General features: G+C 46.7%; 1 protein-coding gene across 1 annotated transcript; it reads left to right on the plus strand.

The window, feature by feature from the left end:
- The first annotated feature begins 1,739 nt into the window (after positions 1-1,739).
- On the plus strand, positions 1,740-22,996 carry Apod (apolipoprotein D). Its single transcript, XM_052158319.1, has 5 exons — positions 1,740-1,876; positions 5,449-5,599; positions 13,555-13,676; positions 18,358-18,446; positions 22,541-22,996. The coding sequence occupies exons 1-5, from the start codon at positions 1,791-1,793 to the stop codon at positions 22,774-22,776; spliced, it is 684 nt and encodes a 227-aa protein (XP_052014279.1). The 5' UTR covers positions 1,740-1,790; the 3' UTR covers positions 22,777-22,996.
- Positions 22,997-24,560: the final 1,564 nt, after the last annotated feature.

Consider the following 24,560-nt stretch of genomic DNA (forward strand, 5'->3'; position numbering starts at 1 on the left):
AGCTGTGTGGGACCCAAGGGGTTTAATGATCCCCAAGCTGGTAGGACCCTCCTCCTCCATCTTCCTTTCTCATGCCTGCCTTGGCTGGTCCTGTCCTCCCCTCCTGTGGTAGGAACCATGATGCCACAGGATGCCAACACGGAAGGAGAGTGCACCTGGAACCAGGTTCAGGGAAGGAGCCTTGCCAAGGCCTGAGACAAGGTAGTAACAATATCTGATCTAGAGAGACCTCTTGCCTTGCTTCACAGCCCTGTGACCTTCTTGGACACTAGAGGCAAGAGGCCTCCTGACCTTCACTTCTTTATTTATGTATTTATTTGGATTTGGTTTTTTCAAGATAGGGTTTTTCTGTGTAGTCCTGGCTGTCCTGGAACTCACTCCATAGACCAGGCTTGGCCTTGAACTCAGAAATCCACCTGCCTCTGCCTCCCAAGTGCTGGGATTAAAGGTGTGCGCCACCAACACCCGGCCTAACCTTCACTCCTTAATGTCCCAGATTCAGTCCCCTGATGTGACTAGTAATGACCCATCAGCAGCAGAGGTTAGACCCATCCCACCTAACTGTATCAACATAGAAGCCACTAAGCGCCTCATCTCTGAGGTCTTAGGTGGTCTGAGCAGCGTGCAGGACTCTGTGGATTTGCCCAGTCCTCTGAGCTCTTCCTTCTTCTACTGTTCACCCCCAGCATCTACAGTGAGATTTGTCCCTAGCACTATTTGACTGAAAATCAAGAAATTATAGATACGCTGGAAAGGAAGGTCCTTACGGAGCATGCAGCCGTCCTATCAACTCTGAACGTTCAAAGCAGAGGCAGGTCTGAGGCAGCCTCCATAGCTCTGTCTGCAGGCATCTTTGAGGCTGAAGATCTGAGGATGGATTTAGACAGCAGCTAAGCCGTATGATTTAAGCTGGGATGCTCAGCGTGCCTCTTCAATTCATTCATTTGGCCGTCCGCACCGCAGGGGAACTATTAGAAACTACGGTCTATTCATTGGGTTTCCAAGTCTATAGTCACCTGGGGGAGGGGTACCTGTGGTATGCCCTAATGTGACTGAGCCAGAAGTCTCCATTGTAAATTTGTGCCCCACTTTCCAACTCCAAGAGAAGTGGGGACGCTGCAAAGGGTGCAGAGAGAGGACCTGCAGAAGATGCTGGGATGCACCCGATTTTGACCCCACCTGGGATAGAACTCATGTGTCCCTTACGTGCCCCTTTCTAGTGAAGACCACAATGTCTGTCTATACTTCACAACGGGAGACTGAAGCTCACTGAAGTGGGGACCCGCCCTGGATCGCATCCTTCTGATCCTCACATCCCCAGCCAGGGCTACATGGGGTGCCCCACATTCCCAGCCAGGGCTACATGGGGTGCCCCACATTCCTGGCCAGGGCTACATAGGGCGCAGTGTCCCTGTTTGGCTTCGGGAAATGAAGCTGTTGGGTTTTCATTTATACAAAAATGAAAAAAAAATAAATACCAGATGTTTGGAAACAGTGCAGCCCATCTTACTGGAACTTAACGCATTATGAGAGAAAACAAAAATTTAAGTAGAAAATCCACAAAGTAGAAAAAAAAAAGATGTTTTGAACGAAAATGCAAACGTTGTCTCTCTCTCACACACACAAACAGTATCTCATTGTTTCTTCCTCGAGGAGCAGCTGGGAAGGAAATTAAGGGAGGAACAGACACAGCCTCCCATCTTTGTGCCTCATACAGAGCTCAGCTTTGAGGCCAGGCTCCCTGAGCTGCGGGGGTGTGGCGTGCCTGACTGTCAAAGGGCAATGGCCTGATGCGAGCCTATAAAGTGACTTGGGAGAAGCCAGGCAGCTCACTTGGAGGATTCTGTGTGGAAACTGCCTTCATCGGATCTGAGAGGTATGTCCGTGGTTTGCGCTTGCACTTAGGATAAACGATGGTTAAAGCAGAGACCGCCCTGATTCCCACTGCCTTCCCTTCCGTTAGAAACTTTCAGTGGAGGGCTTTACGGCTCCATCTCGTTCTCCTCAGACTTCCAAGGTGAGAGATACTGGCACCTGAGGTGTTAAGGGTGGCTGCTTCTGCTCCACACCCTCTCCACTATCAAAAGGAGACCATGAGAAAATTGCCTGTGTGGCAAGACAGCACCAGATGAGTTTTTTAGTGTGACTCAACTGCGCCTGACAGTAAGATCAACTGGAAACTGAAATCATTCGTGTGATCTGAGTACTGTACAGCAGGACACAAAACGGTTTTGTTTAGCATATGCAGTTTGCTGGGCATAGTGGTGTGATCCTTTAGCCCTAGCACTGGGGAAGCAGAGATCACACACTGTGGGACAGCCTGAACTAGATAGCAAGCTTGAGGATAGACTACGTAGAAGAAAAGAAAGAAATTCAAAAGATATGGTTCCTGTTCATGCAAAGGCTACATGCGTTTGCTTGCTTTTAAGACCCATTCACCCGTTGAATATTTTATTTTGCAGCGTGACATCTACTTAATGTTGGACAGCTTCTTGAAGTTAGGGACTGTGGTTAAAGAGACACATGTGCTCTTGGAGACCTGGGCTAATGTCGAGCAAATTGACCTTTACGGAGAATAGGGTCGATTTCAGCACAGGTGGCTTCCAGACCAGAGTTTTGATGGAGGGCACACAGTGGTACCCAGGCCGGTGCTTCCCAAGGACAAACTCAGTGTGCTGCATTCTCCGTGCCCACAGTCACTGCCTGGTCCAGGATGCCCCAGTCTTGGAAGAATTGCCTTTAAGTTATTTGGTCAGTTTAAATTAGAGTTAAGCTTATTTTAAAAAGTGAATTCACCTCAATGATCTTCCTGTGATATTAAGATATGAAACGATGCATCGTAAAGCATGTATCTTTTATACAGTGTTATACATGTACCTCAATAGCATGTTCTGTCAGTGTTAAAGGAATCCAAATGGCCGGAGTGTGGAAAATGTGATGTCATCAGCCTCTCCCCTCTCAAGGACTTTTAGCCATAGGAAGAAAACAACCAGACGGTGTCTCTGGAAGCCATGCAGTCCAGGGGAGTTAGCCTGTTCTGAATCTTCCCACAGAACTCAAGGGTATGCTTCAGCCCACAGGAGAACATCTTGTAATGAAACATTTGTCAGAGCTAGACTTGGGCTGACTTGTTATCACTGGTGTATGATGAGACAGGCAGAAGCTCATCAGGTCTCACAGGCAGGCATTTTCTGAAAGGTACCAAGACGGGTACAGGTGGGAACATGGCAGAGAGGCTATGGGAGGAGAGCTGGTCCTGTCAGAGTCCTGGTCCCTTCCAGGCCTCAGTTTCCCCATCTGCAGGAGCTGGGATGGGGGGAGCTGAATAGATGACCTCTAAGGACCTGTCCATTTCCAAATTGCAGTAGAATGTATATACTCTGTGCCTCACTTAAAGTCCAGTGTGTGGGAAAGATCGTTGGCTTAGGCCTGTTAGGGGGAGCTCTTGAAAATGGGTGCAAAGTTTTTACGAGCTAAAGCCAGGCTTCTACAAACACTCCACCCTCTGAAATGTCAAAACCGTTGTTGTTTATGTGATGTTGGAAGGAAAGAGGCCTCCAGGACTAAAGATAGTGGTCCCACCACAGATTTGCTCCAGACAGCTTCAGCAGTCCCCCCCCCCCCTCGCCCTGCCCCAGCTGGTAACTCTGGCTCCTTACATAACTGTTCTTTTTGAAAACCAGGCAACAAAACCTTCAGAAGAAAAGACTATTGATTATTAAAGTTATTTGGAGGTTCAGAGACTCATAATAAAGTTATAATTGTTCCTGTTATGACACATCCTTTTAAATGCTCAGATCGGAGAACATTTTGCTAGCATTGACTCAGTCATCACAGGGAGAAAGGCAGTGGGCTGGAAATAGCTCATGTGCAGTGAGGCAAAAAGTCACAAAAAGGGAACAGAGGGAAGGCAAGTCAGGGAAAGGCAAAGAGGAGCCCAAAGTCTCCAGCCACAGCCTGACTGACCACCAGCTCACTCCCCTCCCCTCCCCTCTCCTCCCCTCCCCTCTCCTCCCCTCCCCTCTCCTCCCCTCCCCTCTCCTCCCCTCCCCTCTCCTCCCCTCCCCTCTCCTCCCCTCCCCTCTCCTCCCCTCCCCTCCCCAGAGTTGTGGCCACCAGAGGACCTCTGTATGGAAATAATGCTGGACCTGTACACATCAGCTGACAGCCCTTCTCTGGTTAAATGCACATCCTCTATGAAAAACATTATCCGCAAATGGGGAAAGCATTTGGGAAATACAATCCTGGTTCTGCTTTTCATAATAGCAATGCTAAATGTTCAGCTGGGCAAGGTAGCATGTGTCTTTAATTCCTGGCAAACGGGAGGCCGAGACAGGAAGATCTCTGTGAGTTCAAGACCACCCCAGTCTACAAAGTATGTTGTCTAGCCAGAACTAATGGTGAGATGCTATTTCAAAAAATTAAATAAATAAACAACAATCTAATATTTTCTGAGCTTGGTGTCAGATGCTATTCTGAACATTCCTATTTTCTCTTTTTTGGGGGGTGGGGGTGGGGGTCTTCTTATATCACTGGAGCTGGTCTTGAGTTGGTGGACTCCAGTGTTGTCCCACCCAAGTCCCCCTAGTAGCCTCTTCACCAGCACCTCTGGTTTTATTTTTATCCTGCTTCATTTTCACCAAGATTCATAAGGTAGGAATGAATCCTAGTCCTACTTTATAGGCCAAGGAGCAACGGGGGCCTGCTTTGTACAGTTACAATTGGTAGGTGACAGAGCCAGAATTGGAACCCTGGTTATCTCCCCCAACCCTGCCTTTTCTCCTCCCCTCTGCCCCTTCTCCCCCCCCCCCCCAGCCCCTCCTCTTCCCCCCTGCTCCCCCCCCTCGCTCCCGAATATGCTGCTCTTTGCTAAGGTTCCTGAACCAAGCCTGGGTTGGTAGGACAGCCCAGCAAGAGGAAAATGTGAGGCTCTGAGGAACACTCCCTCGTGGATCCTTACCGGTCACTTAATGTCGAGCATGATTTGGACTTGGGCTCCGTTTTTTTTTTTTTTTTCTTTCACAAACCTTTACACTTTTCAGTGCCTCTCTTTGCCTATTCCCTGCATACATACTTTTTTTTGTTTTGGTTTGTTTTGGTTTGTTTTGGTTTTTGGTTTTTCGAGACAGGGTTCCTCTGTATAGCCCTGGCTATTCTGGAACCCACTCTGAAGAAATATGCAATGGGGCAGGGGAGGGTGTGGATCCTCAAAGGAAGCTAATCCAACAAGAGATGCTCTAAAAGAGGTACCAAGGCTCTGAGACACCGGCCTTTCTTACTGCCACTGGACAGTCAGGCTGACAGAAGCCGCAGGCTGCAGCGCCTCGGTGCTGAGGAGAATACTGACTGAAAGACCTAGTCCGCAAGGGCTCTCCATCACTGTGTGTCATCAGTCACTGCCTGTCACCCAGAGGCCCAGACAGCTCCATTTGCATTGTTTCTCCCCAGGCCTCTCCTGCAGCCTCCCAGCCCCAAGATGGTGACCATGCTGATGCTCCTGGCCACGCTGGCGGGTCTCTTCTCCACAGCCAAAGGACAGAATTTCCATCTTGGGAAATGCCCATCTCCTCCGGTGCAAGAGAATTTTGACGTGAAAAAGGTGTGGTAATTCAAACTTCCCCTTTGTTTTGAGCATGCCGAGAGGTTCATTTTACTCTTTTTTTTAATCTCCAAAGCAAATCTCTTCCCACTGGGGATGTGTAAGGGTCTCTGCAGACATTGGGGACAGCCGAGTAACACCTGCATAAATCCAGAAGGAAATCCAGTTCAGCGCGACTCAGAATCTGACAGTGGGCAGATTATTTTAGGCATATTTAAATACAGTATAATTTGGAGGGAATGTTTTCCTGGTATAACACAATCTCCTGTGTACACAGAGGCATAATGACATTGAAACTCTCTCAAAGCACACATCAGAAGGTGAGTTCTATAGCTAGCTACATGTGTTATCATAAGGGCCTAGGGGAGGATCTGGTGTGGTCTTGGTCATACAGATAGCATAGAGGTCATCTATTAATCTATTAATCTATTAATCACGTCTGGTTCTGGTTGTAGGAGCTTGGGGGAGCCTCTGAGAATACAGAGTGCAAAGGTCACCTAGACTATTAATTACCTCCGGTACTGGTTGTGGGAGCTTGGGGAAGCGAGGTACAGCTTGGCTCTACAGATAGCACAGGGTTACCAAGGCAATCAGTCACCTCCATTCCCAGCCTTCTGGCTGGAAAACGGGTTATATATCTTTTCCCTTGAAAAGACGACCCTGGGTAGTTAAAATTCCTTGGCTACCCTAGTACTACTATCTGTGAGTACAAGGACCTTTGCTCCCAACAGGAAGAACATTTATCTTATTTTAGGTTTTTCTGGGAAGCAATCTCTGAGGCTATAAAGGGGATAAGGGACGTCTTCGGTACCTCATTTTGTCCCATAGATGGATGCCAACAGGCCATGAGAGCGCCCATGGTCCTGGCAGGGGAGAGCACAGGGCGGTTTGTAAGAGCTGTCAGTATAGGAATGGTCTCCCAGCCGGGAGGTGATGGTGCACACCTTTAATCCCAGCCCTTAGGAGGTAGAGGCAGGCAGATTTCTGAGTTCGAGGCCAGTCTGGTTTACAGAGTGAGTTCCAGGACAGCCAGTGCTACACAGAGAAACCCTGTCTCGAAAAACCAAAAAAAAAAAAAAAAAAAAAAAAAAAAAAAAAAAAAAAAGGAAAAAAAAAAAAAGAGGAAAAAAAAAAAAGGAATGGTCTCCCACAGCTATGGGGAGGTGACGGGGTGTGTGGGTAAGTGTGCTGCTGATTCACTACTGTTGTCCCACAGAGACAGCAGCTGAGTGTCCCTCAGGTGGCACAGCTAGAACATGCACATAGGGCTCAAAACTAGGCTTGTTATCAATACAGAGAGCTCAAGACAGGACCTAGGAAAAGTCAGAAGTCGCCCAGGGGTGCTTTCTTGCTACCTACAATATATCTAGCTCCCCATAAATGCTTCTTCTTCCTGGAACCAGGCAAAGGTGGCAACAGAAAGGGACGGCTATTAGATGTCAGAACTCAGCAGCTCTATGGCTAAGGATGGCCTGGACTCTAATCCTAAGGCCCCTTCCCCTCAAAAGGTTTTTTTTGTTTGTTTGTTTGTTTGTTTGTTTGTTTTTCCGAGACAAGGTTTCTCTGTATAGCCCTGGCTGTCCTGGAACTCACTCTATAGACCAGACTGGCCTCAAACTCAGAAATCCACCTGCCTCTGCCTCACAAGTGCTGGGATTAAAGGCATGTGCCACCACTGCCCGGCTCCTCAAAAGGTTTTAATTGCTTTTAGGAAGCAGCACAATTGGTTTGAGAAACACTGAAATTATCAGTCACTGGAACGCTCAGTGGCATGTGACAGGGTGGGTTAGGCAAAGCAGGGGGAAGAGCTTAGAGACCCAGAGAAGGGTTGGGGAAAAGAGGGTAGGCAGGGCCTGAGGTGAGGAAGGAGAAGCCAGCACTGGCATTTCTTATTAATGTTTTAAGGACTCCCTTTAGATGAGTGAGCATGGAAAACCACAAACAAAGAAACAACTTACCAAACAAATACTTCATGAGTGGGAAATTTGATTTGGATTTTAATTTAGGACTAAAAATTCCAAAGTATCTTGGGAATTGCTATTGGTATCTTCACTTAAGGAAGTCCTTTGAGAACTGAAGAAGAGTGTCTTTAAAAGATTATTTTCTTTATGTGTCTGTGTGTGCATGTGCATCGGTGCCCGGGGCGGGGCGAGCATTAGATCTCCCAGAGCTGCAGTTACAGGTAGCTGTGAGCTGTCCAATGTGGATTCCTGGCCCCCAACTCCAGTCCCCTTCAAGAGCAGCGAGCACTCTTAACTGCAGAGCCGTCTCGAATTTAAAAAAAAAAAATGCTAAGATTAGTTTATATATCATATTACTGGCTTATTCAAAAAAGATTTTTTTATTTCAAGAATTTTTAATATATTCAGTGTTATGCAACCATCATTAAGTCAGTTTTAGAACATTTTCATTATCTCATGAAGAAACTGCAAGCCCACTAACAGTCTCTGCACCTGCATTGCTCAGACTTTTTATCGCTGTGGTAAATGCCTGAAAGACACAACTTGAAAGACAGAAAGTCGATCCCGGCTCCTGGTTCCAGAGCCTTCCGTCCATGGTTCATATGGTCCACAGGCTGATGGGGAGGCAGAACATCTTAGGATGTGAATGTGGCACAGGAGGAGGCTTAGCTAAAGATAGTCAGTGAGTGGAAGGAGAAAAGAGATGGTGGACGAGATACGTCTGTCCCAGGAGTGTTTCACTGGCCTGCTTTCCCTAACTGGACCCTCCAACTTTCACCAGTCCCCAATACATCATATTGGGATTAATCTATTGATTAGGTCAGAGCCCCCAGAATCCAATCACTTCCTTAAAGTCCCACCTGAACTCTGGTCGTATCAGGACCGAGTGTGAGGAGTTTTACATCCAAACCATAACACTCCCACAGCTATGGGGAGATGAAGGTGGGGGAGGATGTGGGTAGGGGCATTAACAATGGCTGACTCATTACTGTTGTCCCACAGAGACAGAAGCTGGGTGTCCCTCAGGTGACAGAGATAGAACATGCACATAGGGTTCAAAACCAGGCTTCCTATCAATACAGAGAGCTCAAGACAGGACCTAGGAAAAGCCAGAAGTTACCCAGGGGTGCTTTCTTGCTACCTATAAAGTAACTAGCTCCCCATAAATGCTTTTTATTCCTGGAATCAGGCAAAGGCGGCAGCAGAAAGGGACGGCTATTCGATATCAGAACTCGGCAGCTCTATGGCTAAGGATGGCCTGGACTCTAATCCAGTATTTTACTTTCTGTCGATATGAATTTGTCTAGGGAATACACAATACTAGCCTTTTGTGACCAAAGGCAATGTTTTCAAGGGTCTGTCTTCGTGCATGTCAGAAGTGGGAATCAGATCCCACTACAGATGGTTGTGAGCCACTATGTGGTTGCTGGGAATCGAATCTCTGGAAGAGCAGCCAGTGCTCTTAACTGCGGAGCCACTCCCACAACCATGTTTAATTTTTGAGAAGCTGTTTTAGAAGAGTCACATCACTCTGAAGTCTCACACACAGCCCCTGACTCTAATGTCTCCGCATCTGCTCTAGCAGTTGTCACCATGCTTTCTTTTATCACAGGCTTCCTAGTGGTGTTAAGTGGCATCATTTCCGGTTCCTAATGGCTAAGAGTGTTGAGTGTCTTTTCTCATGCTTATGAGCCATGTATAACTCTTCCTTTCAAATCTTTGCCTTCAAGAAAATTGGTTATTTATCTTTTAATTGTTGATACCCACATGTTCTTCCTCTATGGTAGATACAAACCTCTTCTCAGATATCTTAAAGGATTTTCTCTCATTTGGTGGAACTTTTTCTTTATTGATATACCCTTTGAAACAAGAAGTTTTTTAATACTGATCAAGTCTAATTTGTCCATTTTCTGATGTTTCTTGGTCTTCTGGTGTCAGGCATACAAACTCAAGTACCTGAGAGTAAGTGTCTCATTAGTGCAGTAGGTAACACTCAGTCTCATACCTAGAGATTCCAGAGCCTAATCCAAGATGATACTGATTTAAACCTGTGTATTCTTATCAGAGTTTTCTAGGGTAAGCTCTTGCATTTAAGCCTTTGATTAATTTTAAGTTAAAAATTGTGTCCTAAAAGGATTCAACTCCATTTAAATGTGACTTTCCAGTTGTCCCAGCACCATTTATTTAAAAGACCAATTGTCTGAAGATAGTCTTGATATCCACAGTGAAAATCAATTGACCATGTATATGAGGTTTTATTTTCAAAATCTCAATTCTATTCTGTTTATGTCTATACATAACTTCAGTTTTGATTGCTACAAATTTATTCCCAGTTTTTTTATCTTAGAGTTTTCATTGCTGTAAAGAGACACTATGACCAAGGCAATTCTTATAAAGGACAACATTAAATTAGGACTGGCTTATAGGGTCTGAGATTCAGTCCATTATCATCATGGTGGGAAGCATGGCAGCATCCAGACAGCCATGGCGCTGTAGGAGCTGAGAACTTAATACCTTGTTTTGAAGGCAGCCAGGAGAAGACTATTGTCTTCCCGGCAGCTAAGAGGAGGGTCTCAAAGCCCACCTCCACAGTGACTCACTTCCTCCAGCAAGGCCACACCTACTTCAAGGCCATACCTCCTAATAGTGCCACTCTCTGGGGCAAGTGTATTCAAATCACCACAGTTTTGAATCAAAATATAAGAGTCCTTCAGATTTATTCTTCTAGCTATCCTGTGTCCCTTATATTTTTCTAGAGTTTTATGATCAGTTTGTCTACTTCTACAGAGAATATAAAAAACAAATTGATGAATATCTCCATCTTAACCCTTCTTGTCCGTAAGCAGAAACTATCTATTTACTTTCTGTTTGCCTTCTTGTCTTACCAATATTTTTCGGTTTTCAAAATATAAGTTCCTACATGTCTTTAGTCAAATTTGTTACTAAATATTTTTATTCTTTTTATGTTATTATTAATGGAATTTTTCAAATTTTATTGGCAGATTTTTTCTCACATGTATAGAAATACTTTTGTATATTGATCTTGCATTTTTAAAATTTGTATAACATTATTTCAATAGTGTGTGTGTGTGTGTGTGTGTGTGTGTGTGTGTGTGTGTTTAAGGTTCCTTAGGAAAGCTGAAGTTATAGTTCAGTTGGTAGAATGCTTGCATTCTGTGCACAAAACCAAGTTTGATTCCAAACTAATAAATAAATACCAAATAAACTAAGCCCGGGTAGACACATCTCTACCATAAGCTGAGGGCAAGTGAAGCTAAGAGAATCGGCTCAAAGCCACTCAAAACCAGTTCCTTAGGACTTTGTCTACGGAGGAAGATAATACCATCTGCGAATAAAGTGACTTTGCCTCTTTTCCAGTTTTCTTCTTTGGACACTGAGTTGTCCTTGTACAGAAACTTCACTGAGAAAGATTTACAGAGTGACACGGGATTGTGAGGAAACAGAGCAGGCCGCCCTCTCACCTCCGAGCTTCCTTGTTTCTGCAAAATCATCCTTCCCTGCTCTAAACTGTGGATCACTTGGATAGTTAAGAACTCTTTTAAACACATTATAAGATGGAAATTTTTCTGAGTGTGCCTATGAAACCTGATACCCTCGTTCTTTGGTACTTTCAGTGAAGGTCACATTCAATGCATTTGGGGGTTTTGGTTTGTTTTTTAGTTTTGGGGTTTTTTTGTTTTTTATTATTATTGTTAGTGTTTTGTTTTGTTTGCTTCTGAGACAGGTTCTCACTGTAGCCAGGCTGGCCTTGAACTCTCTATGTATCTAATGCTGACCTTGAATTTATGATTTTCCTGTTTGTGCACATCCAAGTTCTGGGATTAGAGGCCTCTGCTAAGTTTCAGTGTTTTTAAGAGACTGTTAGAGCTTAATAGTCAAAGATGTGGGCGTGTGCTTGAGCAGTCATGTGACAGAAATGGTCCTTTCACTTGGTTTTCAGGATACTTCTGAGGACTTGGAGGTGAATACACACTTTACTTGCTCTCTTGTGCGGCAGATTTTTCAAATCTGTAAAACAACTATAATTAATTAATTATAATCAATAAATTATACTTATATTAATTATAATAAAAATATTAATATTTTGACTAGGCAGATACACTCAGTAGTTTAAAATGCTGACAGTGCAAGAAAGATAAACAGCTGTGCACATAACTTAGCGACAGCATAGCTCAGTGATAGCATATCTGCCTAGTGTAAAGTCTTTCTTCCAGTCCTAGCCTCACAGAGAGTGGGGGTGGGGACAAACCCCAAAGGTCCAACTGAGCATTCAGTGAAGTTTCCTTTCTGTCTCCTCGGTTTCCTATTCCAGGAGCAGCCAGTAAAAACAACATATTGTATATCTTTTTTTAAACAATGTATACATTTGTAAGCAAATATGGATAAGACTGTGGTAGCCAAAATAAACGCTTCCAGATGTCCATGGCCTGTTTTCTAAGCCTTGAACACACTGCCTTCCAAAGAATAAAGGAATTCTATAGAAGTGACCTGAGATGACTAGATTAACCCGGTTATCTAGGTGGACCTAATTCAATCACATAAAAGAAAATTGTTAGAAGAAAATCTTTCCTAGCTATGGTCAGAGAGAGAAGTTTGATGAAGAAATGAGAGTCAGAGAGGCGCCGGGGAGGTGCTGTCAAGGGTCTGCTTGCGTTAGATGACCTTAAATATGGAGAGCTTGAGTCCAGAAAGTAGGTGGCACATAACTCAGGGAAACAGAGACACGCACTCTCCCTCAGAGTCTCAGGAAAGGGAGGAAGCCCAAATTTCAGTTTAAGCCTCGTGATGTTAGGATCAGAGTCTGACTTATAAAACCATAAATTAATAAATCTATGCTGGTATAATGCTTATAGCTCGTCACAGCAGCAATAGAAACCCCATACAATAAGCTTTTCCATGTCATTACGCCAAAGGCAGCTTACACATATACCTCACTTCAAACTGGCTCTTAAAAGGCTCTTTATTCTTTAAAAAAAAATTATTTATTTACTTTACATCCCAATCACAGCCCCTCTCCCTCCTCTCTGCCCAGTCCTGCCTGCTTTCTCCTATTCCCCCTCCTCTTCTCCTTAAAGAAGGGGAGTACCCCACCCCATCACCACCACCAACAACAACCCTCCCTGGCACATCAAGTCTCACCAGGATTAAGAACATGCTCTCCCACTGAGACCGGACAAGGCAGCTCAGCTAGGTGAGGGGGATCCAAAGGCAGGCAACCAGTCCAAGACAGAGACAGCACCCCCATCCCCAATTTAGCCCCTGACACTATTAATGTTCTTTATTCTTTAGATAACCTTTGAGATAATTGCATATAACTTTTTAACAGGAGGTGCATAGGGAGATACACTAGCATTTCTTTCTCCAGCCCCTCTCTAGACTGTTTCCTGCCTTTTATTGTTGCAGACAGACCTCAACAAATAACCATATACTTACACATCATTTCTTTACAATAGGAGGACATTCCCAGAAGTTAAATTGCTGGGCTGAAAGAACATTGTCTTTTTAGTTTTGCTTGACGTTACCAAACTGCCCTCTGCAGAGCTTATAAACTGGTCCAGTAACCAGCACCAAACAGAAGTGTCCCACAGGCAGCATGACTGAGTTACACAAAATTCAAGATGCCCTCTAGAGCTATCAGCTGTTGGAGGTAAAAGGTATTTTCCATCAACCAGACAAACCTTTCCTTTCACAGAGGCTGGAATTTCACACGAGCTCTGACTAAAGAGTACTCTGAGAACATACCCAAATAAAGAGCCCTTTAGGAATAGAGCGCGGCATACAGTCATTGCCCGCGCATCCAAATCATTTATCCTCATTTGAAACAGTATCTTGCCCAGTTGGCTGGGAACGATGCCGTCCATTTGGCCTGGTTTCCCCTAGAAAGGGCTCTGCTTCTAAAGTGACAACGGGGACGAGTCAGCAGGTCCCCAGGGAGCCCTTGGCTTTTGCCTCTGCCTGTTGTTGTCTGTGCAGTATCTTGGAAGATGGTACGAAATTGAGAAGATCCCAGCGAGCTTTGAGAAAGGAAACTGCATTCAAGCCAACTACTCGCTGATGGAGAACGGAAACATCGAAGTGCTGAACAAGGAGCTGAGGTGAGGGACTGCGCATGCCTGCCTGGGATGACCTCGGTCGGTGCTTTCTGTGCTCCGGACAGGCAAGAGCACGGAGGTGGGGGTTGGGGGTGCTACTCAAGCTAGGCAGGGTGATCGGATGCATGTGTTCCCTTCTTTAACCACTGCTGAGCACCTTCTGAATACCAGACACTGAGAGAGGCAATAGTGAGTGGAGAGCACCAGTCAGCACGCCCGCTCTCATTCCAAGATGGACACTCTTGCAGCAAAGGACATTAGGCACCTTGTCTGGCCTCTAAACCGAGAAACCCTTCTGTCCATCTACTCACAGAGACCATCAGGTTTTGTCGGTGAACTGGGGGCTCACCTTGTCCCACGCCCACTTGTCCACCTCCAGACAGCTCCCCTCTTAAGAACCCCGCCCACTTCTGTTTGTTTTCTCTCTTTTCTTCATTTGAGACAGGATCGAGTGTAGCCCAGGCTGGCTTCCGACACTGTGTAGCCAAGGTCCTGGAATTTCTGATCCTCCTCGGTGCTGGGATTACAAATGTGCACCACCAAGCCTTGTTTGTTCCAAGCTAATGGTTGAGCCCAGAGCCTTTAGCATGCTAAGCAAGTCTCTGCCAACGGAGACACATCCCCAGGCTCAGACACCTTCTTTTTTTGTTAAGCAAGCATCATGTACCTGACCAGATACATGTACTCTGTAGCTTATGTCAACATAAGCGTGATGTCTTCTAGAAGTGTGCGCTTCTGTACTAGGCACACTGAACACTGACAGTCGATCCACATCTCTACACCCTGGAGAGCAGCCACGAAGAGCCCAGGGTGAGGTCCTACTTGCTTAGCCTCTACCAACAAAGGTTGCAGCACCCACGACTTCAGCTAAGTATTTCCTATATACAAGGCACTCACCGCCCGTGTACTCGGGCCTCTCTGAAAATATATTTACTTAACCCCCATGACGTAGCAATAGTAGATACTATTGTAAACCTCATGGGTGAGAAAACATTGGCATAGAGAAAGAAGTATAGCAGGTCATTCAAGGGCCAAATAACTGATACGGGATGAAGCCTGGATTTGAACCCGGGAGAGGGGAAATGAAGAGAGCAGAGGCAAGTGAAAAAGGGCTGGGGTGAAGGGCTGTTCTTTCTGTTCTCCTCGAGATCTAAGGACAGTATTCAACTCCAAGAAAGCAACTGCACTCAGCGCTCAGTTTGCTAGGTCCACAGAGGGCCTGGGTGCCATCACACCATCTGCCAGCTCCTCAGTGGGCCAGAGCGCAGAGCTGATTCCCAGCAGGCCCTGACTCCCAGGATGCCTTGACTCCCAGCATGACCTGACTTCAAACCTTCCCCTTACTCCCAGCAGGCCCTGACTCCCAGCATGCCTTGACTCCCAGCAGGCCCTGACTCCCAGCAGGCCCTGACTCCCAGCAGGCCCTGACTCCCAGCATGCCTTGACTCCCAGCAGGCCCTGACTCCCAGCATGCCCTGACTCCCAGCATGCATCTGCTTCTTTTGGAGCCCCAGGGAAGGGCTGCAGGAAGGGCTGAGGGCAGGAATTGAAATGCCTTTGCCAAGAATCTCCCAGGAATTTGACAGGCCTTGTATTAGTCAGTCATCTTTCCTCCCAATGGAATCCAGAGCAAAGGTTCATTCAGGCCTAAGTTCAGGAAGTTCCTATCTGGAATCAAGGGGTTTTATTCCCTGAGCCTCTGGTGAAGGTGGGAGATAGAAGAAACAACTTATCCCAGGAAGGAGCAAAGAGAAACAGGAAGAGAATAGGTTCCCACAATCCTCTTTTACGGCTCACTCCCAGTGACCTACATCTCCTCTCCTGTAGACCATAAATGCACCACCCTGGGGACCAAACCTTTACCATGTCCTCTGGGGAACATTTATCCAGATCAGAGCAAGCAGGGGAGTTGTAATGAGTTATTTTATTTTATTTTATTTTATTTTATTTTATTTTATTTTGGTTTTTCGAGACAGGATTTCTCTGTGTAGCCCTGACTGTGCTGGGACTCCCTCTGTAAACCAGGCTGGCCTTGAACTCAGAGATTCACCTGCCTCTGCTTCCTGAGTTCTGGGACTAAAGGCATGTGCCACCAATGCTTAGCAGCAATGACCTGCTTTCGATGAAATATTCTGTCCCATTAGATCCCAAACCCATGATGTCCACATCAAGGGAGCTGAGACTAGGGGATTCTCTCAGCCTGTGCTCAAGAATTTAGGACCCGAGCCATCTGGCTTAGAGCTGGAAGAGAGAAGAAATCAGGCTTTGGTGCTTGGAAACCTGGTTTGGATCAGATATTAGAATGAACTCTTAGGTTAGCTAGGCTGTTCTGTAGCCAGTAGCAATAGAACTAACATCCCTGAAGCTGTCTGTGCATCAGGTGAGGTAAAAGTTCTTTCAACAGTGTTTGGCAAGTTAGCAAGCATCTAATTAAACATGACCTTTTATGGCTGACTCCCATTGCTTGAAAACATGGGTGGGAGCCAGTGAGATGGCTCAGTGGGTAGGCAGGTTTGCCACTAAGCAGATTCCCACAAGTTAGCCTCCAACCTACACACGTGATAAGAGCATGCACACACACACTCACACACACCACACACACACACACACACACACAAACACACACACACACACACTAAATAAATGTAATAAAATAATGTTCTAAAGAAAATACCCATGTATTTCGCCATGGCACATTGTGCATTTATGGTCAGAGACCAGTGCTTCGATAAGTATTCTGGAACAAGTGATAGTGTTGAGAGAGGCCAACTTGTTGCTAAGTTACCATTTGCAGATGGAAACGGACCATCTTCCAGGGAGACAGCAGGACATGGTACCTGGCTCTACGTGGGAATAAACAGACAATGCAATCAGGAATATGAGAGTACCTTCCCTAGCCTCCCTTACTTGCTGCTAAGGACCTGCATTTCAGAGCATCCTCACCACCAACCATTTGACACTGACCTGCCGACTGCCTCACACATGCTTAGGTCTCATGGCTGCCCTGCTTGACAGGCAGGCACCTCCTTGGCTACCTCCGGAAGAGTAGCATTCGGATGTCTAGGCACCTGTCTTCTCTGTCCTCTTCTTTCCTTGTCTTGTGTTCATGGGTGAATGAAAGAAAAGAAGGGAGGGAGGGAGGGATAGAAGGAGGAGAAGGAGGAGGAGGAGGGAAAGAAGGAAGAAAAGAAGGAAGAAAGAAACAACCAACTAACTGCTCCTAGGTATGGTGGAGGAGAAAGTTTATTGTAGATAAAAGGGAGACCGCAGCCAGAGATATAGAGACAATCGGGAGAGTCCATTGTGGACATGACCCTGAGCCCTGTGAGGAGGAGAGGGGATAAAAGGGAACCAGATGCAGCAGCCTGGAGGCCCAAGAGAGGTGGGTAACCCAAATGGCTGTATTTTATAATGGAGGGCAGCTGGGGAAAGGGCCCTTCTCCTCTGGGCTGGGGAAGTTTAGGGTAGGGGCAGAGTATGCTGCCAGGAGAACTCTGGAACTGGTAGGGAGTGAGGGATGCTGGGAGGACCTGGAGGCCAGGTCTGCTTTGATGTATTAAGTAGGCACCTCAGCCTTTTGTTCCAGGTTTGAGATCTAACAATGGGATCTTTTCCGGTTTGCCTGAGGTGGACCAAATCCTTGTGAGGAGTCAGAGAACTTCCCTAGCTCCAAGACTTAAGATAGGCCACCATTTAATATACCATCATGAAAGAACGTCTCTGCCAGTGCTAAGTGTTGGCAGACCAGTCGTAAGACCATGGTTCTTCCCAATTTGTCTCTTAGAACCAGATTGAATCGAGGTGGCTAGGTGTCCTCATTACCTCTGTGCCAACCTGGTCTGCTTCAAAATCTCCCACACTCATTTGGACGTTATCCACACTGGAGGGGGGGGCGGTTAGAACTCAGGCCTTTAGGTGGGGCACAGGGGGTGGGAACTGCCTCCAGACCCCTTGCTGCTCTGCATTGCTTCCAGTGATCTATCTAGTTCCTCCTTCCTTGGTTTCCTTGCCTCCCTCTCCTCTGTAAAGAGATGGGGTGGGGAGCGGGGGGGGGGGGGCATCGGGGTGTTTTGTGAATTTTTCCATTCCGATTTATTCCCTCTCTTTGAAGCCTTGGAGTAAAAAAAAAAAAAAAAAAAAAAAAAAAAAAAAAAAAAAAAAAAATGCCTGAAAGGCAAATGGCGAGCAGTCTGAAAAGCAGTGTTGAAATGCAAGGGCCTAGCATAGAACCCGGGCCCTGAACATCGCCACAGCTGCCTCTTGTCCACTGGTGTGGTCTTTCTCCAGCTGAGTCTCAGACATCACAGCAGAAGAACCAGGTCTGGTGGCCTTTGAAGAACCTTCCACCCCAGACACCGTGGTGCACCGTCGTGCATGAAGCTTTCATTGATTTTGTTTGTTTGTTTGTTTGTTTTGTTTTGTTTTTGGGATTTTTTTTTTTCGAGACAGGGTTTCTCTGTGTAGCCCTGGCTGTCCTGGAACTCACTCTGTAGACCAGGCTGGCCTCAAACTCAGAAATCCGCCTGCCTCTGCCTCCCAGAGTGCTGGGATTACAGGTGTGCGCCACCACCACCCAGCTCATGCCTGGTTTTTAATTAGTTGTATGCCTCTTCTTTTCCCATTTCTCTTTTTTTCCTTTCCTTTCCTTGTTTCTTTTTTCTTTTTTTTTCCCCACTCACCGCAGTCCTGATGGAACCACAAACCAAGTTAAGGGTGAAGCCAAACAGAGCAATGTCTCAGAGCCAGCCAAGCTGGAAGTCCAGTTCTTCACGTGTAAGTATCCGCTTCCCTCAGGAAGCCTTGGGGATGGGAGACATGCAGACAGAAAGCAGCAGCCCTGTGTTCAAACACATCTGAGTCCTGCCATCAAGGGTCGATTCCGTGAGCAATTATTTTCTGTGCACCCTACTGTGTGCTCTTCCCTGGGCCAGACACAGGTATGCAATGACAGGCAAGACAGAGCCAGCCAATGTGAACCCTGAGGAGGAACCAGGAAACTTATTAGCATTTCCGTAGACAAGGCTCACAGAAAGCCTGATCTCCTGAGAAACTGGAGTACCCCCCTACCTCCCCCCACACCCAAATTATAAGATGTTAAGAGAACAATTGGCCTATACAAAAACTTACAGGCAAGAGACAAGGGTGAAGGCACTTCAGAGGCCTGGCTCTGCTGCTCTTTGAGTTCTGGGCGACCTTAGGAAAGCATTCAGGCTACTGAGAAAGTAGTTTTGTTGTTACTCTGTAGATATATCAGAGAATTCAGCTCAGAGCTGTAAGGTGTTCTCTTGCTAGAAATGCTTAGGAGCCCCTCTCCTTACCTATAGGATAGACACTAAAGTCACTCACTTCCTGCAAGAGAAATCATTGTCCTTCTCCTTCAAGCCAACATCCTTCTGCCTCTACCCCCAGCGTCCCACCCCCAGCCAGGCAAGTCCCTAGAGTAGGGCAGAGAGGAAGTTCTTACTTAGAAACTGAGAAAGAACCTTGTAAGGATAAGGAAGTTCTTCCTGCACATGCGACTGTGAGCAAATACCTCCAAGCAGACAAGCTCCCAGCATTGTGAAGCTAGAGCAGACAGACGTGTTCAGTGTAGTGTCCAGGGCTCTGTGTGTGTTTGTTTTCCTCCTCATTTTTACAAACAAGGAAGTTGGATTGCAAGGAATCTGAGTAAGAAGGATAGATGCTGAGCTCATTGGAGCCTGATTCTCTGAATCCTCGTGCGACATGACATGGATGGGAAAGGCGTGAGGATGGGCGTGAAGGTGATGATAAGCCCTTGGATTCTGGGATCTCCATGGCAACGCAACTAAGGCTGTACCTTCACTATGTGAAGTATTATATGCACAGGCTACTGAAGGAGCCCTGGGACCAGAGGCAGGAGCGGTTTGCTGGGGAAGTTGAGGACCGAGGGGCTCATTGGGAATACAGGGTGTTCTGGTTTGCTTTCTGTTGCTATGGAGGGTGAGGGTGTTCAGCTTGATATAACTCAGGATCGCCTGCCCAAGAGTAATACCTCTCACAGTGGGCCGAGCATACCCCATTCATTGTTAACCAAGAAAATGCCCTATAGGCCAATCTGATAGAGGCAGCTCCCCCAAACGAGGGCTTCTCCTTGCAAGATGATGCTAACTTGTGTCTATTTATCAAAAAAACTAACCAGCATAGAGAGGTTAAGCGGTTGTGGGGGGCCTTCTAGGATATTTGGGAGATTATGGGAAAGATGGATGTTCCAAATAGAGGAAATGGCATAGGAGATGCCCACGTAAATGTCTAAAGCAGGGTAGGGACCTCCAGGACAGGATGGAATTAAGGAGGTCTCCAAATGGAGTTTGCCCCATAGTTTCCATGAACACTGCAGCAATGGCCACACCTTCCAATAAAGAGAGCTGGGGAAGTTGTCTGTGCTAAGAGGAAACACTGGGTAAGTTGATTCTCGAGAGACAGACAATGTGAGGGAAAGATGTCTGAGTGGATTTAAGACCCTTTGTGTTGCGGGAAATATTAAAAAAGACCCTGCCAACTCTCCTGCCCCGCCAGGCCTCAGCACCATGTCCGGGCGGGGTCCTGCTCGGAGCAGCAGAGCTATTTATTCTCTCCCAGTCAACTCCCACAGCATCCCAGCTGTTCCCTCTCCACCATCGGAGGACCCACACTCCCCCACACTCCAGTAACCAAGTAAAGCAAAACTCTTAAAGCTTAATTCATCAACCAGGTTTATGTATCAGTAATATCACAATTTACAAGATGCCAATACAATAATTTAAAAGCCAATTGATAATGATAAAAGCTTTATCCCAATATTTCTAACCTTATAAAAAAAAAACTTAGCTATTTTGGCTAGTAGATGTCACGCAGGTCCACATCCGAAGCCATCTTGGTTCCCTTCCTTCTCCTCCTGAGAGCTCTGTCTCCCACCCCACCCCCCACAACTCCTAGCTCCACCTTCCTTTTCCTGTCCAATCATAGGCCTTCTACTGCCCTAATATGATTGGACACGGAAAATCCTGCAACACCTTTGATGCTGCTGAAGCGGTGGGAGACACATTTTTCCAAAACTCAAGTACAGAGTGACTGACTTCACAGACAGTGGACACATGATGATATCCCCACTTCTGTGCATGTCCATGTGTGTATGTGTGTATGTGTGTGTGTGTGTCATATGTGAGGACCCCCAAGTCTCAAATGGCAAGTCAGCACCAACTGTCCATCCACGCTTCTGTCTGCCTTCCTCTCTGTTCCCCTCAACTTTCATATTTATAAAGAGACTCAAGGCAGGGAGAACCTTGGCGTCTGGGCCTCTTGGCCCAGGTTTTCACGTGATTAGCTGGACCCTGGACGCCTAGGCCCACCCCATCCTCCCTTGTCACACAGCTTCTCAGGCAGACCTGGCAGTAGTAACAGGATATTTTTGAGTGGAGGGGATGGGCTCTCTGGAATCTAAGGAAGCATTACCACGAGAGCCCATGTGCCCATATTTTCATATTTCTGAGGTCTACACACAGCTTTCCCTCACTTGATACATCGTCCTTGATGTCTGGGCTGTGAGTTTCCTCTGCCCTGGACCCCAGTTATAGCAGTAAGTCCACAGATGATGTTTCTGGATCCGGATGGAGATGATAAAGCCTCACTCTTTCCTCTCAAGAACCTCTTTCAATCAGGCCCCTTCAGTCTACAGATGCCTGTCGCTGGACCTTTATGAGCCCTTTGGCAGGAAAAGCTTATAGCCTCCAGGCTGGACAGATGGTTCAGTGGTTAAGAGCACTGGCTGCTCTATCCAAGGTCCTGAGTTCAATTCCCAGCAACCACATGATGGCTCGTGCATAACCATCTATCTCTAATGGGTTCTAGGTTCTGATGTCCTCTTCTGGCAGACAAGCATATCATAAATAAACAATTTTTTAAAAAAAGCAAAGAAAGACAAGAAAAGGTTACAAGCCATGACCACATCTTTCTGGAGGGGTGCTGTCTCAAGACAGGGTTTCTCTGTGTAGCTGGCATGGAACTCACTCTGTAGATTGGGCAGGCCTTGAACTCATAGAGATCCACCTGCCTCGGCCTCCCAAGTGCTGGGATTAAAGGTGTGAGCTATCACCATCTGGTTTACCACACCTCATCCTTAAAGCTCAGTGGTTTGCTGAGATTGCACAGGAAGAAACACTCAAACACATCAGCCTCTGTTTCTTCACAAGGTCAGGCTGTTCAGGAATGGTGGACTCCAGCTCTTGCTGTGTAATCCCCACCCTCCTTGCTAAGTAGCGCTTCTGTGCACACTGGCGCTAGTGCACCGAGCTAGCCCAAGGAGGCTGTCTGAATCACCAGCCATCAGTGCACCTTTTCTGTGTTGCTGTTAAATAGGAGGACATAAAAATAGGCTATTGACACACTACATTCACCAGAGAGTTTTGTTGATTTTAAATACGAACATGGTGGGGCAGACCTGTAATCCCAATACTGAGGAGACCGGGGCAGGAAGAATGCTAGTTCTAGATCAACTTGAGCTACAAAGTGAGGCTCCATCTCAAGATTAAAAGGTGACTGGTGACACAACTCCATGGAAAAAGTACTTGCCCTTCAAGCCTAAGAATCTGAGTTTGAACCCTGTAACCCACCTAAAGCTGGAGAGAACTAACTCCACAATATGGTCCTCTGACCTCCGCACGCGCGCGTGCTCACACACACACACACATGCGCAAATAAATACTTTTTTTTAAAAAAAGAAGCCAACCACCTGGAGGTTGAAGCAGGAGAAGGTTGGGGCCCTGTGTTTCAGCATCAGTTTAGAGGTTTAGAGATTGGGTCCCCAGAGCCCTGGAAAGGAGGCCTCCCTTGCCCTGGGCCTTTCTCATGCGGCTGCTTCTGATTCTCAGTGATGCCACCGGCTCCCTACTGGATCCTGGCCACCGATTACGAGAACTACGCTCTCGTGTACTCCTGTACCACCTTCTTCTGGCTTTTCCACGTGGATTATATTTGGATCCTAGGAAGAAATCCTTACCTCCCTCCAGAAACAATAACCCACCTAAAAGATATCCTTACGTCTAATGACATCGAGATCGAAAAAATGACAATCACAGATCAAGCGAACTGCCCGGACTTCCTGTAAAGGGGGCGGGGAAAACCACTCCACGTTATTTCTTTGCTTTGCGTTCTGTTCCCTGGCCCCACCCCCACTCCCCATAGGACCAAGCAACCATGGTGGTACCAAAGGGAAAGTATGGCCTTAGAAGCCAGTGGAGGGAGGGGACTCATGGAAAGTCGGCCCAAACCCAAGCAGACCCCACACTGTTGCCCTGCTAGCCCAATAATAAACATTTTGCTGACCAGCTGTGTTTCCTGTGGATTCTATGCGACAGTCGCGGCAGATGGTTGGAAACCCTTCGGCTGTAGTTAAAAACAGGAGAAAGCTGATGGCTTAGTCAGATTTTGGTGACTCGGGTCCAGGGTCCCACTCCACAGCAGAAGCTCTGGAGGGGATTCTGAGCATTTGATTGTCTATCTAGAGGCTTCCTTGAAGCTTGTACTTTCTCATCGGGAAGTTTTCAGAACAGGGCTGAAGAATGCGCATCCTCGAAGGATCGGGGAAACGAGACAGTCGGTGAGAAGAAGAGAAAGGGATTTTTTTTTTTAAATGATGCGATATTTTTGTTCTCTTTACTCAGAATTTACTGAGGTCCAATAGCAGTCTGGTCACTGAAAAAAAAATCTGGAATTCCTGACCACCGCCCTCACCCCACCCCCTTCTCACACTACCCTGGCACCCAAGCATCAACCCATCCCAGTGATAGAAACAAAACAGAGCAATGTAAAGGGCATCATGGGAAACCGGAGACCATCCCACCCTCTTCAAGAGATAGCTCAAGCTATCCAGTCTGTCTTCAAGCCTCGGCGTTCCCATGCCCCTGCTCCAGTCAGGAACCACGAGCTGTTGTGCTTTCTAACCCTGTGACTTTTAAAATCACATGACCTCAGATTTAGCTTCTCACGAGTTCACTAAATGTGTGCACATAGTATATATTATATCGATTAATACATACAGTTTTCATTTAATTAAAGAAAAATAAACTCAAAATGTAGCTTCCAGCTTACTATTCAAAAAGTCTGAAAACCACAGGGCAAAAATGTGGTACAGGGCTTGTAGGTGGTTAAGTGCCCTCCCCCTCCCTGCTCTGCCTGTGTACCCTGTGTGTGTGACTGTGCTGTCCAGCTCACCAGAGGCCCTTGGCTACTCTTCGAGAATAGAGTGATTCCTCAGAATGTGGTTCCCAACCATCTGCTATGTCATGGTAAAAAATTCAATTGTGTAGCCAGTGACATGGTTCAGCTGCTAAATGAATGACTAAAAAGAAATGAAAAGGAAAAGAAAGAAACGTGACAGCTCCCGGGTGTGGTGGAGGAGAAGGTTTATTATAGACACAGGGGAGAGCATAGCCAGAGGCAGGGACCTCTGGGAGAGTCCAGAGTGGGTGTGACACTGAGCTGGGCAGGTTAGGAGGGGAGAGGGGAGGAGAGAAGGGAGAGGGAGGAAAGGGAGGGGAGAAGGGAGAGGGAGGAGAGGAAGAGGAAAAGGGAGAGAGAGGAGAGGGAGAGGAGAAGGGAGAAAGCTGTAGCTAGGAGGGCCAAAGGTAGAAAGAGGGCAGGTAACCAAAAGGATTGGATTATTAAGGCGAGGCAGCACAGCCCCCCTGGGTGGGAGAATTCAGGGCCTGGGGCAGGGTACGCCATCCAGGAAAGCCTGTAACAAGCCAGAACTGAGGGATGCAGGGTCCGCCTTGATATGGTAAATGACACCTCCGCCATTTGTCCCGGCTTTGAAACTTAGCACTAAAGGCACCAGCCACCAAGGCCAATGACCCGAGGTTGACACCCGGGACCCACTTGATGGAAGAA

This window comes from Apodemus sylvaticus, chromosome 15 (genome assembly GCF_947179515.1).
Source record: "Apodemus sylvaticus chromosome 15, mApoSyl1.1, whole genome shotgun sequence".
NCBI classification, from domain to species: domain Eukaryota; kingdom Metazoa; phylum Chordata; class Mammalia; order Rodentia; family Muridae; genus Apodemus; species Apodemus sylvaticus.

What these genes read in the sequence shown, in the direction of transcription:
- Apod (XM_052158319.1), top strand. Translation starts at nt 1,791, where the DNA reads ATGCGAGCCTATAAAGTGACTTGGGAGAAGCCAGGCAGCTCACTTGGA. An exon ending in AGAATTTTGACGTGAAAAAG is followed by an intron (nt 5,600 to 13,554) that starts GTGTGGTAATTC and finishes TTGTCTGTGCAG; the next exon opens with TATCTTGGAAGATGGTACGA. An exon ending in GGAAGTCCAGTTCTTCACGT is followed by an intron (nt 18,447 to 22,540) that starts GTAAGTATCCGC and finishes TCTGATTCTCAG; the next exon opens with TGATGCCACCGGCTCCCTAC.